Here is a 13,054-nt window from a genome sequence, read left to right as displayed (position 1 = left end):
CTTAATAGTCTCAATTTATGCCAACGAAAGGTAACTTTACTCATTTCTTATTTTTCTCAAACCTTTAAACAACAACGTCGACAGTAAAAATTATAGTTTAAATATACACCATTCTTTACCAACACACGAGAAAACAACTTTTTTCTTTGCACAGACCCTATGTATATATATTCACTATTTCTATCACGTCCCAATCATACCAATCCAAGACAAAAGGTATAAAGCCTCATATTCTCGTCTCTTCCTTTGTGTTTCAACCGACGCCTTAAAAATGGGCTCATCTCCAACACTTGCACTATCTTTGCTAATTTTCTTTTCATGTAACCTACGTGCAATTCAAGGATCGATCTTCATCCAACCAGTAACTACAGTCGTAATCGTCAACCAAATTGAATACGGCATTCCTGTCACCGTTCACTGCAAATCCAAGAACGATGACCTAGGAGTCCATGTCCTTCCGCTTGGACAAGGCTACTCCTTCAAGTTCAGACCCAACCTCGTGGGGACGACATTGTTTTTCTGCAGCTTCACATGGACTGGACAACACCAAATCTACTGGTTCAATATCTTTGACGACAAAAGGGATGCAGGGAAATGCACCACATGCAGATGGATCATTCATGAATATAGCATGTGCTTGCAAGACCCGAAAAACCCTGGCAAAGATATATGCTATAACTACGGAGATAAGGAGCCAAGCATAGTGTAATGAAATATTTTGACATTATATCTTTTTCATGCAGTTGTTTCCAAGTGTTTAAATTCCATCTCAGTCAACTATAATGAAATGATATAAAAAAAAAAGTATATAAGTTCGCTCCTTCGCTCGCACTCTCCCTCTTTTGTGTTCAAAAAATTGGCAATATCTGTTCTATAATTCGTTGATTTCATCGTGCTATTCACATGATTGAAGACCCCGAAGAAATTAAATCATCATATATATAATTGAATCATTAATTTTGGTCTACAGTCGAACACCATTCTCTATAGTTAGGCACCCATGTTCGACCATTCCCCAGAAATGAATGAGGTGTTTTGGTAATTCTGCTTTATCGTCAACTGAAAACCTCGAGGGTCGACATATCTAACAATTGAATCGATGTGGATTTAAATATGAAAGGATATCAAACTCGAATTTCTTCATATATTGATCGTTACAACTGTTGATACGATTAAACCTGTGTTGCAAAACTCGAGGGTCAATACATGTAACGATTGAACCCACGTAGATTTAAATATTTGAGGATAAACCAAACTCGAATTTCGTTATACAACAATCATGAAGGGCGGTTTGCTACCTCTTGTACTTAGATCGATAAACATGTAACTAGAGAAGTTTCTTGAAAAATGTGAAAATTTTCGACGGCTGGACAATATAAAGTTGTTCAAAAATCACTACCTTAAAGTCAGACAAAACACTGTTACTTTATATATACACTACTACAAATTTGGGTTTCAACGACACTAGTAATCAAATTATTGTGTCGTTATAAATAAAAAAGGGTGGGGTAGAAGTAAAATGTGTCGTTAAAAATAACAAATGCAGAATTTTTAACGACACATTTTTTGCGTCGTTATTTAATGTGTCTTAATAAAAATTTTGCGTCGCTAATTAACGACATAATTTATGTGTCATTAAAAAGTTATTCAAATAAAAAAATAATTTTATTATTTCTTGACACAAATTTCCTTGACAAAAATTCTGCGTCGCTAATTAACGACACAATTAAAGTGTCATTAAAAAGTTTTTCAAATAAAAAAAATTATTATTTCTTGACACAAATTACAAGTGTCAAAACAAATCCCTAACTAGTTGGCCATTTGCGCCGCCTCCCTGCCCTCCGACGCCGTCTCTCTCAATCCAATCTCCGTCGTTGTCTCCCGCCGCCCTCCACCACTCGCATACCTTTGCCGTCGCTCCGTCTGCCACCCACCACTCACAGCCCTCCGACCTCAGCCGTATACAATTTTCTCCCTCCACCAACCGATCGATGTCGTTTTGTCCCTCCACCATCCACCACTCGCATTTGATTTTCGACCGTTGACGTCGTCTCTCTCAATCCAATCTCTACCATCATTCAGCGAGGTAATTCCGTCGTCTGCCTACTGATTCTGTGTTTTTGTTTTTGTTCAATTTATGGTGTTTTGGGATATGGGTATTGTTCTTTGACCTCTCTTTTTGGTCTTATGATATGATACCATTTTTTGGGAATTCTAACATGAATTTGATAGAGATGTTTTCCTAATCTATTGGGTTTCTTCTTCCCCTTTGTTGGAATATTGGGAATTCTGTTGGTTGTTATTCAGCTGTTTTTTGGCCCCCTTGTTCAGAAAAATTCTATTGGGTGTAAACTGAAGTTGGTGACTGATCTTGGTTTTTTCTATTTCTTGTTTTGATAGTTTTTCATCTGTTTATTGAGCCTTTTTTAATGCCTTCAATCATGGAGCTATTTTGTTATATAACTACAAAGGAGTGAGCTTAATGTCTATGGAACAATGAAGAATCACTTGGAACCTACACAATTTAGAATTATAGACAGAAAATTTTCAATGTATAATTGAAAAGTGATTGATACTTTTGAAATACAAACTCTTCAAGTGAGGGAAAAAAGAACGTAATGGAACGCAATAAGAGAACCATAAAAAAAGTTGTCTAGTGGAATTGAGAGCTAAGACATTTTTGTGGTGGCCTTTTTTCTCTCGTTGAACTTGTTGGGTTTTTTTTTTTTTTTTTTAATTTAAGACTGATAGTGTTTGTTTATTTTGGTTGTAACTTTGGGGTTCTTCTCGTTCGAGTTGTTTTTGAAATCTTGTAGATTTGTGTGTATTTACTGCACATTGAGCTGTTAAGGCTTCCTTGGAATGCAGAGTGTTTGGTTGCATTAGATCATCACTCATATTTAGTGGATCAATTGTGGTTGTCATCTCTTATTTTGGCTTCATCCTTTGAGTCTGTTATTTTGTTTTCTATGATCCAAGTTCGAAGATTATGCTAAAGCTTTGTCACAGATTCCTTGTATTTTGGTTTAATGTGTTATTGAATTTACCATCACCAAAAAGGAAAACATTTACTTGGTTGTTACATTTGTCAAAGATCTTGAGATGGATATGGTTTTTCTGCTTATCTGGTGTACAAAAGGGTGTAAGTGGTTCAGTTAGCTTGGTTTCTAGCTATAAACTGAAATATTCTCGGTTTAATCTTGTATAGTTAACTTAACCATCACTTATTAACCGTATGAACTACGCTAATTTGGGGTTTTGTTTTCAGTTTTAAATTTACCCCTCTACTTCTTTGGGAACTTTCTTTTTATAGTTTCTTATAGTTTCCCAGCATCCAAGGAAACTCTAATTTTCCATCCAAGAGAAAGTAACTGCCAAGATCATGCTCATCAGCTCATGCATTAGACACATTTTTTTATTTGATGTTATATTGAACTTACCATCTTGGAAACTAATGTGATTGATGCATGCAAAGATTATCTTCTATTCTGTATGAAGAATAAGACTATTGAAACTTTTCTAAACTTTGGTAGTGTGAACTTTTCATAGTATTCTAAAATGCGTGTTTTATTTTTCCTTTCATTTTTAAAAGTAAGATGGCAATATGTAAATGTATAATTTCTATCTTTTAACTTCCTCACGCTTCATAATCTCATTTGATCTTCCATGTCCAGCTCGTGTTGTGGCGTTTCAGCATTATTCTCGCTATTTTCTTGTTACCTACAGTCCATTTGACTCGTTTTATTTACACATGGTACTGTGTCTTAAGATTCGAGTTATCGAGTTTTGAATGGTGTTAGTATATTGTCCTGGTTAAGGTTCAATTAGTAAATTCTCGGTGAGTATCGAGACTTTGATCCCTTTCGAGTTTATTGTTGATGTGGTTTTCGGTCCAACTTTTAAACTTTTGTTGTGTTTAGGTTCGTATTATAAGAATGAGGTTTGAGATGGTTTCAGAGTAAATGATAGCTCTGGTAAACTCTTTGAGCATTGTTTTGTGTAACTTAGAAAATGTTATTGGGTCTTAGACGTGGGTATCAATTTAAGTTTATGATTTATGATTGATTTGAGATGGTTGAAAGTCAAAAGAGGTTTTTTTTTTATTTGTCATTGTGCTCTCAAAGAATTTGTTTTTGGAAACTCAATCTCGAGTTTTGAGTTTCTTTATTATCTAATGTGGAAGCTGAATGATAATTACACTTGATTTTAATAAATGTACTGTTCTTTTCTGTGAAAAATATAATTTCTCTTTAATCTTTTAAGAACCGTACTCTTTGAAGCATATTGTATATTAAACTCTTCATTAAGAAGAACCTTTGCTTTCTGTTCTTACTCGAGTAATTATTAAAACCCTCTTTATGAGAGAAAGATGTCTTGGTTGGAACTTCTTCTTGAACCTGAAATGCTAGTTGACCTTGACAGGACAGAAATTGGATTAGTACTTTCAGAGAGACAATTGAGATGGTTAGAAATTAAACCCTTTTAATGGTTTCACTTACCAAGCCTGCAGTGTAGAGAAAAAAGCAAAAGCCAGAAGGCATTCTCTCCAATAATAGCTAGATGGAAGTGTTGCACCAACATTGAGGTTGTAGGTCCACATTATTTCCTCTAGTCATTTCTGGTCGGTATCCAAATCCCATTATCGCTACTTGGTCAGAGCTCTAAAGAAAAATCAGAAAAAAGATTTAGAGTGGGGGAAAGGTTTGGGTTGTATCACATCAGATGCAATGGCAAAGCTCTAGATTTAAGAAGGAATGGTAATGGAAAATGGAATCATGATCTCAGAAACGAAGGCTATCCAATTGCATTGTTTCATCATTCTGTTGTTACTTAATGAATAACCATAATGTTTCCAATACGAACACTAAGGAAGGTTGTTCTAATAGTTGAAGAAATACATACACCCAAAACTAGCTGCTATTCCAGAATGTGTGAATAGACTATTTGATTTAGGTAAAAGCTATTTTATAGTGTTTACATCATAATCTCTATTAGCATATTAATCGAGAAACTTTATAATGGTTAACTCATTACCTCTCTTGTCTTTAGTTTGATATTGTTGTTTTTTTTTTTTTATATTGGTGGAATTCTACCTTTCACCAACTCTCAACTTAAAAGGCGTCGTGTGAATCTATGGGAATAATCTAGTGCGAATAGTGGAGTTTGGTATTTTCCTTTTGTGGAGTTAAATCTATCAGATGCAAGACATGTGCTTAACTACTAAGGATATGAAAAACCCTTTGCTCTGCCTACATGGTTTATAGAAAGTATCTGAAAACGTTCACCACTTTTGCAATTTCAACAATAACTGTCAATTCTTTTGCTACTGTTGTTATTTAGTCGATTTGATAGTTGTACAATTTTTGCTGTATCATGTTTGATTTATAGCCTCTTTAGAGCAGTTTACGAGAATATTGTTTAAGTATTTATTTGTTATAAGAGTCTACCCACTCCTTTTCAATTGTTATTCAATATATTTAATTTCTTACTCCGTTGACAGCAGGTCTATTTGGAGGAACAAGTTCTAAGGTTCAAACTCGACGTTGATATTCTTCAGGTACTACTTTTTTGTTTTCACAAATTTCACAGATATTCTTCAGACACTCATCCCTTTATCTCCTTAATCCAATTCATTATTGGTGACTTTTGATCAGTTTGAAGAAAAAATTTATAGCTATTTAGATAACAACTTCTCATCAGGTCCCTTTGGATTTTCAGTTTTTTAAATTGCATCTATATGTATACTTTTGTTATCAATTTCAATATATTTCATAATGAAGCAGTTTGATCTATATTTTTTTTATTTGAATCTAAATATATATGTGTAAGATTTATGATTGTAAACAAGCTTAACTCTAATCATTGAAATATTTAATGTATTGAAGTTACTAGGATGCCACTTTTTTTTTTCCAAAGCTGCCTTGTTAGAATTCCAAAGGTTAAATGGTTGATATAGATATTGTTTGTATAATGATTGAAGTCATATCTATATATGATCATCGATTCCTATGCATGAAACAACAAATACAAAAGGATTATTTTTTATTATACTTTCGATTTCACAGGCTGCACTTGACACAAAAATAGTGAGGAGCGCAAATGTTTCTGCAAAAATAAAACAATCAAGATTCAGTCCGTAATGAAAGCTATTTGAGGTAATTCGTGAGCCCTAACATAATTCAGTCCATTTCCATCATTCTCTTTTCTCCCATTGGCATTTTTTATGCTGAAAGTTAAGTTCATATATGTTTACTACACGATGTTTATCATATACGTTTACTTTTAAATATTGAAAACTGACTTTCTTCTTTATCCTAGCACTTGCAAATGATAGAGATAAGAGAGAAGAATGTTGCCACCTTGAGTAGTAATAGTTAGCCTGAGTAATTGATAATTAAGATCTCGTTTTTTCCTCTTTTTCATTTGGGTTTTTCTGCTCTTTGAGAACTATGTCCTGCATAAGTTAAAGGTGTTCAAGTAGGTTTTATTTGGATGCCAATGTTGTTCTCTTTCAATATGCCATTGATGTCCTCTTTCGGCTCATATCTCTAATTATGCATGCTATTGTAATATGAAGATACATATTTTAAAAAGATCTTCAACTCCCAGAATTAGATTTAAGAGAAGTTAGCCCGAATGACTCAAATACTTTTGCTTGATTTATTTAATTTTCTTGTGACTGGAATTAGGTTACACAAACATGAAAGTTGATGAAAGTAGATGTGATTATTGATGATCTAATCTTTTTCTTGGCAGCCCGAACATCTTCTGGTTTAGATCACTTTTAAGTTGCAAAGCATCCTTAGCATTTGGTTCCGACTACCCGGTAAGCTTCTAACGTTTTTTTAACTTAAATACTGCACAGGTCTAATCCCGTATATTGCTACCATTCCTTTACAAAACTCTTGTTTGGTTATTGGTACCTAAATATTAGTTTCCTGATCTGTTGTTCTTTTTCTTTTTCAACTATTGCTTTTATGGTTGGTTTTCCTTTACCAATGCATTCATGTTGTAAGTTATGTTGTTAACATTGTATATGTTTGTGAGTTTATATATTTTTTCTTCTTCGTGTTTTGATTCTTGTTTTCTTGCTTAATTGAGAGGTCCCTTTGATGTCGTTGAGATTGACTTCGAGTATGTTTAAGTTGTTTTAAGACTTTTGAAATTCTGCACTTGCTATGTTGGAAATTCCATCTTATTGAAGTGTTGAGTGCTATACTTTTTTCTTCTTTTCATAACTTTATGGCCATTTTTCTGTCACCACGATTAGAAAATTAATGTACAGTATCATGTGCCCTTTTCTAGTAGTTTAATTAATGTTGCATGACCATACCCTAAAATATTACAAATTGGACAGCTTTCAAATTATATGGGAATTCTTTGTAGTCCTTATATGTATATGATTAAATATTTATTTGACTTTACTGGATCATCATATTAATATTATTGTTGTTATTTGCATTCACACTTTTGTTACACAAAAGTTCCATTCATTAATGCCCCATGTGTTGGCAACCTATTAGCCCGTTTTGTTTTGATTTTTACTGCTGGAATTGATCTTCTTACCTTAAATACCTAAGAAGTGATGTTCGATGATTGTTTTTTCTTTTCTCTTCGTGGCTAAGAAGAGCGTTGTTTGTCTGTTTCCTTTAAAGAAATGAAGAACGATTGTTGAATTCCCGTTTCGTTGTTGTTTTACACTGTTTCTTGTTGTTTTGGTGGCTAATTAGCCAGTCACGCATCAGCTTAGTAGCTATTTGTTCTATCTTTTCTTGTTGAAGCTAGTAAGTTCTGTCATGTCACTAGAATTCACTTGCTTGTTATATTCCTAGTGGATCTGACAACTAATGTTGTTTCTCTCCGTACAGTTGCTTTGAAACTTCAAGTGTTTTTTTTTTTAGATGTTTTTTACTTCTTGGTAGGCGATGACTTATAAACTTACACTTATGTTTTGTTAGGTCCTTTTGAAAGTTATGCTTATGCACGTTGTGAATACTTTGTAAGTTGGTTTAAGACTAAGTTTGTTGAACTTACACACTTGGTTGCCAATTAGGCCAGGAAGTGCTTTTTTTCAACTTCTAATTGTTGTTTTGGGAGGTTATGAGTTACGAACTATCACTTGAGCATTGTTAGGTCATTTGAAAGTTCAAGTGACACTTATACACGTTTTTAGAACTTTTTAGGTTCGTTTGAACTTACAATGAAGGTGAGAGGAACAATCCATGGATCTAAATTTGTTGTGCTCATTGATTGTGGAGCAACACACAATTATGGAGTGATCCTAGGCTACGGTGCTGCTGTCAAGGGAAAGGGTGTGGAAGAAGTTAAAATCATGCTGAATGACTAGTTTGTTGTGGAAATTTCTCTACACAGGCTTCAGGTTGGTGAGGGAAAGATATCAAAATGGTCTCCCCACAGGAGATCATCTCCTCCTCAACCTCTCTCTCTAGATGGTCTCCCCACTACTCCCCCTCCCCGTCACCTATCTTCTCTTAACGAACTATTTAAACTCTCAGTCACTCCCCACTTACTAGGTGCATGGTTTCTCTAAATTAAGACTAGATTTGGAACTTTGGAGTGTCTTTCTAAGTTCTAACATGCTTGTTTTAGACGCAAATTTTTGGTCAGGAATTTGATAGCCATTTGGTTTATTTTTATTTTCTTTTAGAGGATTTGGCCAGTTTTCTTACTATTTCTTTGCAAACAGGTTTGACTAAGTCCTAACTTCTGAGATATATAAACCGTGTAATATCGTCTAATGGACAAATCATGGATGATGGAGAATAGGATGTCCAGGGAGTATGAATTGGGAGTGGAAGCGTTCATTCAATTTTGTTTTCGTCATGCCAAAGGTTCCAGTACTATCAGGTGTCCATGTTTGAAATGTGGGAACCGTTTGCCGCAAGACGAATCAACAGTCAGATATCATCTATATGCCAATGGGATCGATCAAAGCTATAAGATATGGTTTTGGCATGGCGAATCTTTTACATCAGAGACTTCATGTAATCGACAGGCTTACACGAACGAAGAAACGGTCGACGATGATTTATTTCATGTGATAAATATGGTTCAAAATGTCCGCGATCAGTTTTCTGAAGTACCTAATACGTTTGACAATATGTTCGATGATGCAAAGAAGCCTCTATTTCCTGGTTGTAAAAGATTCACAAAGTTATCAGCATTAGTTAGGCTATACAACCTGAAGGTTAGATTTGGATGGAGTAATGCTAGCTTCTCCGAACTACTGGCAACGATTAGCGAGTTATTGCCTGAAAATAATAAAATGCCGATATCCATGTATGAAGCAAAAAAAAAACGCTTACTGCTTTGGGCCTTAGTTATCAAAAAATAGATGCATGCCCTAACGATTGTTGCTTGTATAGAAAAGATCTGGCAGACATCAGTAGGTGTCCTAAATGTAACACTTCGAGGTGGAAGACAAGTAAGAACTCAAATGAAGAGATTAAGGGAGTTGCAGCTAAACAGCTGTGGTATTTTCCAATTGTTCCGAGGTTCTTAAGGATGTTCAAGAACTCCGAATATGCAAAGCACTTGTGTTGGCATGCAAATGACAGGAAAGTAGACGGTGTGTTAAGGCATCCAGCTGATACTCCATCTTGGAGGTTGGTAGACCATTTGTGGCCAGATTTTGGGTCCGAACCGAGAAACCTCCGCTTGGGGTTGTCCACAGATGGCATCAATCCATACGGAGATTTATCAACGAAATATAGTTGTTGGCCTGTGATTGCTACAATATACAACCTTCCACCATGGCTATGTATGAGGAGGAAGTATTTAATGTTAACTATGTTAATCTCGGGACCTAAGCAACCAGGATACGACATAAATGTCTACCTAGCACCTTTGATTGATGATCTCAAACTTATGTGGGAAGAAGGTGTTCAGTGTTTTGATGCACATAGAAATGAAAGATTCACCCTGCGAGCTGTCTTACTGTAGACTATCAATGATTTTCCTGCATACGGGAACCTGTGTGGGTGTAGCGTGAAGGGGTATAAGGCTTGTCCAATATGTGGGGAGGAAACTTCTTCTATAAGACTACCACATGGGAAGAAAAATGCATATATGGGACATAGAAAATACTTGCCACGTCATCACCCTTATAGGAGACAAAAGAAAGCATTTGATGGTAATCAGGAGCATGGAACACCTCCTCTCCCTTTATCAGGCGAGACAATTTATAATAGACTTAAGGATAAGACCTTTCCATGCGGTAAAAGGTCTACTAGAAGGTTGAATGAAGATATTTCGAACGACTACTGGAAGAGGATTTCTGCATTCTATGAGTTAACGTACTGGAAAAAATTACATGTAAGACACTGTCTTGATGTTATGCATATTGAGAAGAATGTATTGATGAATATAATTGGTACACTGCTTGACATACCAGGGAAGAGTAAGGATGGATTGAGTGCTAGACTTGATTTGGTAGAAATGAACATTCGACCCGAGTTGGCCCCTGTGTCCGATGGAAGTAGAACTTACATACCTGCAGCATGTTATACATTGTCAAGAGAGGAGAAAGTCTCTATTTGCAGAACTTTGTCTGATCTTAAGGCTCCAGAAGGTTATTCGTTGAATTTCAGAAGTTTGGTATCTTTAGAGAACCTAACGCTCTCTGGTCTTAAATCACATGATTGCCATGTTATAATGCAACAACTTCTCCCAATTGCAATACGTGGAAATTTACCTAACAATGTTAGAGTGGCTATCACTAGATTATGTTCTTTTTTCAACGCTATTTGCTCCAAGACTTTGTGAATATCAGATTTAGATAAATTGCAGCAAGACGTTGTTGAAACATTATGTTTGCTTGAAAAGTACTTTCCACCATCATTTTTCACCATTATGGTACATCTATGCGTCCACCTTGTGCGAGAGGCAAAACTTTGTGGACCCATATACCTTCGGTGGATGTACCCATTCGAAAGATATATGAAAATGTTGAAAAGTTATGTCCGTAATAGAAATCGTCCGGAAGGATCGATTGCAGAAGCACACATATGTGAAGAAGCTGTTGAATTTTGTTCTGAGTTTCTATCTGGGCTTGACCCCATTGGACTAGGTTCATTTAAATCTCGAGAGGAAGGTCGGATCGAAAGACCGTTATCTGCTGGATCATCTACTACACCTAGTCAAGTTGTACTAAAACAAGCCCATCTACACATACTAGAAAACATTGAAGAAGTTCATCCATACAGAGAGTACGATTCATTACCGTTGACAAGTTATTTTACTTTTATATACATTCTTTTAAATAAATGATACTCACTACTTCAGACTCGATTGGCCTTACATAGACGACATATGGAAATCTTGAAATCTTCCAACCCACGAAGGGCAAGAAATGAGAAATGGTTGCGAGATGAGCACAATAGATCATTTCCTAACTGGATACGAGACGAGGTATGTTGTTTAAATGTACTTTCATGTTATTGACACATAATAGAAAGTACGAACAACCGTGACTAATTATGATCGCCATAATAGGTCATGCGTGAAATCCAGGAAGGTCAAGTCGTGAGCATGACAATTAGATGGATTGCACATGGCCCACATCCCGTTGTGATGATATATGAGGGATATAAAGTCAATGGAATTTGCTACAACACAAAGCGTCGTGATGACACTAGAACGGTTCAAAATAGTGGGGTTATGTTCGTTGCATCAACAATGCATGTGGCTAGTGCCAAAGACAAAAACCCGATAATTGCTGACATGTCCTTCTATGGTGTGATTCAAGGAATATGGGAAGTCAGTTACAACACTTTTGGGGTCACACTGTTTAGATGTGACTGGGTCGATACGAAGAATGGAGTACGAGTAGACGATCTTGGATTCACACTAGTTGACCTCAATCGTATAGGACACTATTCAGGTTCATTCATATTAGCATCACAAGCAAGACAAGTGTTCTATGTTAAAGATCCCAGTGATGATAGATGGTCCGTCGTTGTGAAGCCACAAGAAAAAGATTTTGTTGATAATTTTAACAACGACGAGCTAGGCGATACATCCCTCCATTGTCCGGCAATTTTAGAATGTCCAGCAGACATGACTAGAGAAGATGAAGAGATCCCATATATCAGGGTCGACTGTGAAGGCACTTGGGTAAACACATAAACATTTGGTAATATAATGTTTCTCCAAAGTTTCCCATCATTCATTCTAGTCATTGAAAAACATTCATTTTAAGCCTAATAAATAATATTATTGTTTCTTTCTTTGCAGGACACTTTTAATTCCAATCTGGAAGATCTACTTGTAGTATTCAATAGTCCACTTGGCAGTTCTTAGCTTTGTTTTTTAGTATTTCCATTGAGCGATTAGTGATACTTGTAAACATTTTCTTTTAAGTCTTGTAACAAACTTATCAAGTCTTCATGTATGTTGATCTATATGTTATGTCAACTTTTTTATGGATCTCACTAATGGATTATTGTTGTTTATGATTAGTGTTTTTCATTTTCATTTCGCCTAAATAATTGATATGTTGATGAATAGTGTATTATACTGAGAATTATGTGTCATTTCATGCAGGTGGACCATCACTTACCAAACAATGACACTTGGAAAACAAGCTAGATTAGAAGCTGGTTGCTCGAGCGTACCGAGTACCGAGGGAGTCATTAATAAAGGTAAAGGTACACGTGGACCTACGGGAATGTCTGAGATCACACGGGTTAGTTGTGATGGACACAAGAGAGTGGTTGAATACAATGAGCTCGGTCAACCCATTGGTGAAAGTGCAACCAAGTTAAAGAGTTTCATTGGAACAACCGTGCGGGTTCATGTTTCGATCAGTTACCAATCCTGGAAGGATGTACCTACAGAGCTCAAAGATAAAATTTACGAACTAATTGAGGTAATTTTCTGACCTTTAGTTAGTAACGTTGTTCGCATTTTGTCACTAACGTTCATTATATAATGTAATGTAATAGGGTGGCTTCGTAGTAGACCCCAGATCCAAAAAGAGTATTTTACAAAATGCGAGTGTATGTTATCGAAACTTCAAGTCGTCGCTAACTAC

At 35.7% G+C, this 13,054-nt stretch overlaps 2 protein-coding genes across 2 annotated transcripts in view; both read left to right on the top strand.

Annotated features, from left to right (window-relative positions):
* The window catches only part of LOC107992363 (uncharacterized mitochondrial protein AtMg00810-like), a 31,565-nt gene extending 23,218 nt beyond the window's left edge, over positions 1-8,347 (top strand). The window contains exon 2 of the mRNA XM_051083185.1: positions 8,207-8,347. Within this exon, the coding sequence (XP_050939142.1) occupies positions 8,207-8,347 (141 nt within the window). The remainder of the gene's footprint in view (positions 1-8,206) is intronic.
* A 411-nt stretch (positions 8,348-8,758) lies between these two features.
* On the top strand, positions 8,759-12,321 carry LOC127148819 (uncharacterized). The gene is made up of 7 exons (XM_051083184.1): positions 8,759-9,300; positions 9,387-9,959; positions 10,008-10,722; positions 10,810-11,166; positions 11,305-11,430; positions 11,515-12,135; positions 12,256-12,321. The coding sequence occupies exons 1-7, from the start codon at positions 8,759-8,761 to the stop codon at positions 12,319-12,321; spliced, it is 3,000 nt and encodes a 999-aa protein (XP_050939141.1).
* Positions 12,322-13,054: the final 733 nt, after the last annotated feature.

The sequence above is a fragment of the Cucumis melo genome, chromosome 4, assembly GCF_025177605.1.
Source record: "Cucumis melo cultivar AY chromosome 4, USDA_Cmelo_AY_1.0, whole genome shotgun sequence".
NCBI lineage: Eukaryota > Viridiplantae > Streptophyta > Magnoliopsida > Cucurbitales > Cucurbitaceae > Cucumis > Cucumis melo.
The sequence above is the reverse complement of the archived record's forward strand: the minus strand, read 5'-3'. Positions and strand labels throughout refer to the sequence as shown.

Bases quoted from the DNA above. Each gene is read 5' to 3' on its own strand.
- LOC127148819 (XM_051083184.1), top strand. From the start codon at position 8,759: ATGGACAAATCATGGATGATGGAGAATAGGATGTCCAGGGAGTATGAA. The intron at 9,301-9,386 runs GTATGAAGCAAA...TTGCTTGTATAG, and splicing joins AATAAAATGCCGATATCCAT to AAAAGATCTGGCAGACATCA. The intron at 12,136-12,255 runs GTAAACACATAA...CTTTCTTTGCAG, and splicing joins TCGACTGTGAAGGCACTTGG to GACACTTTTAATTCCAATCT.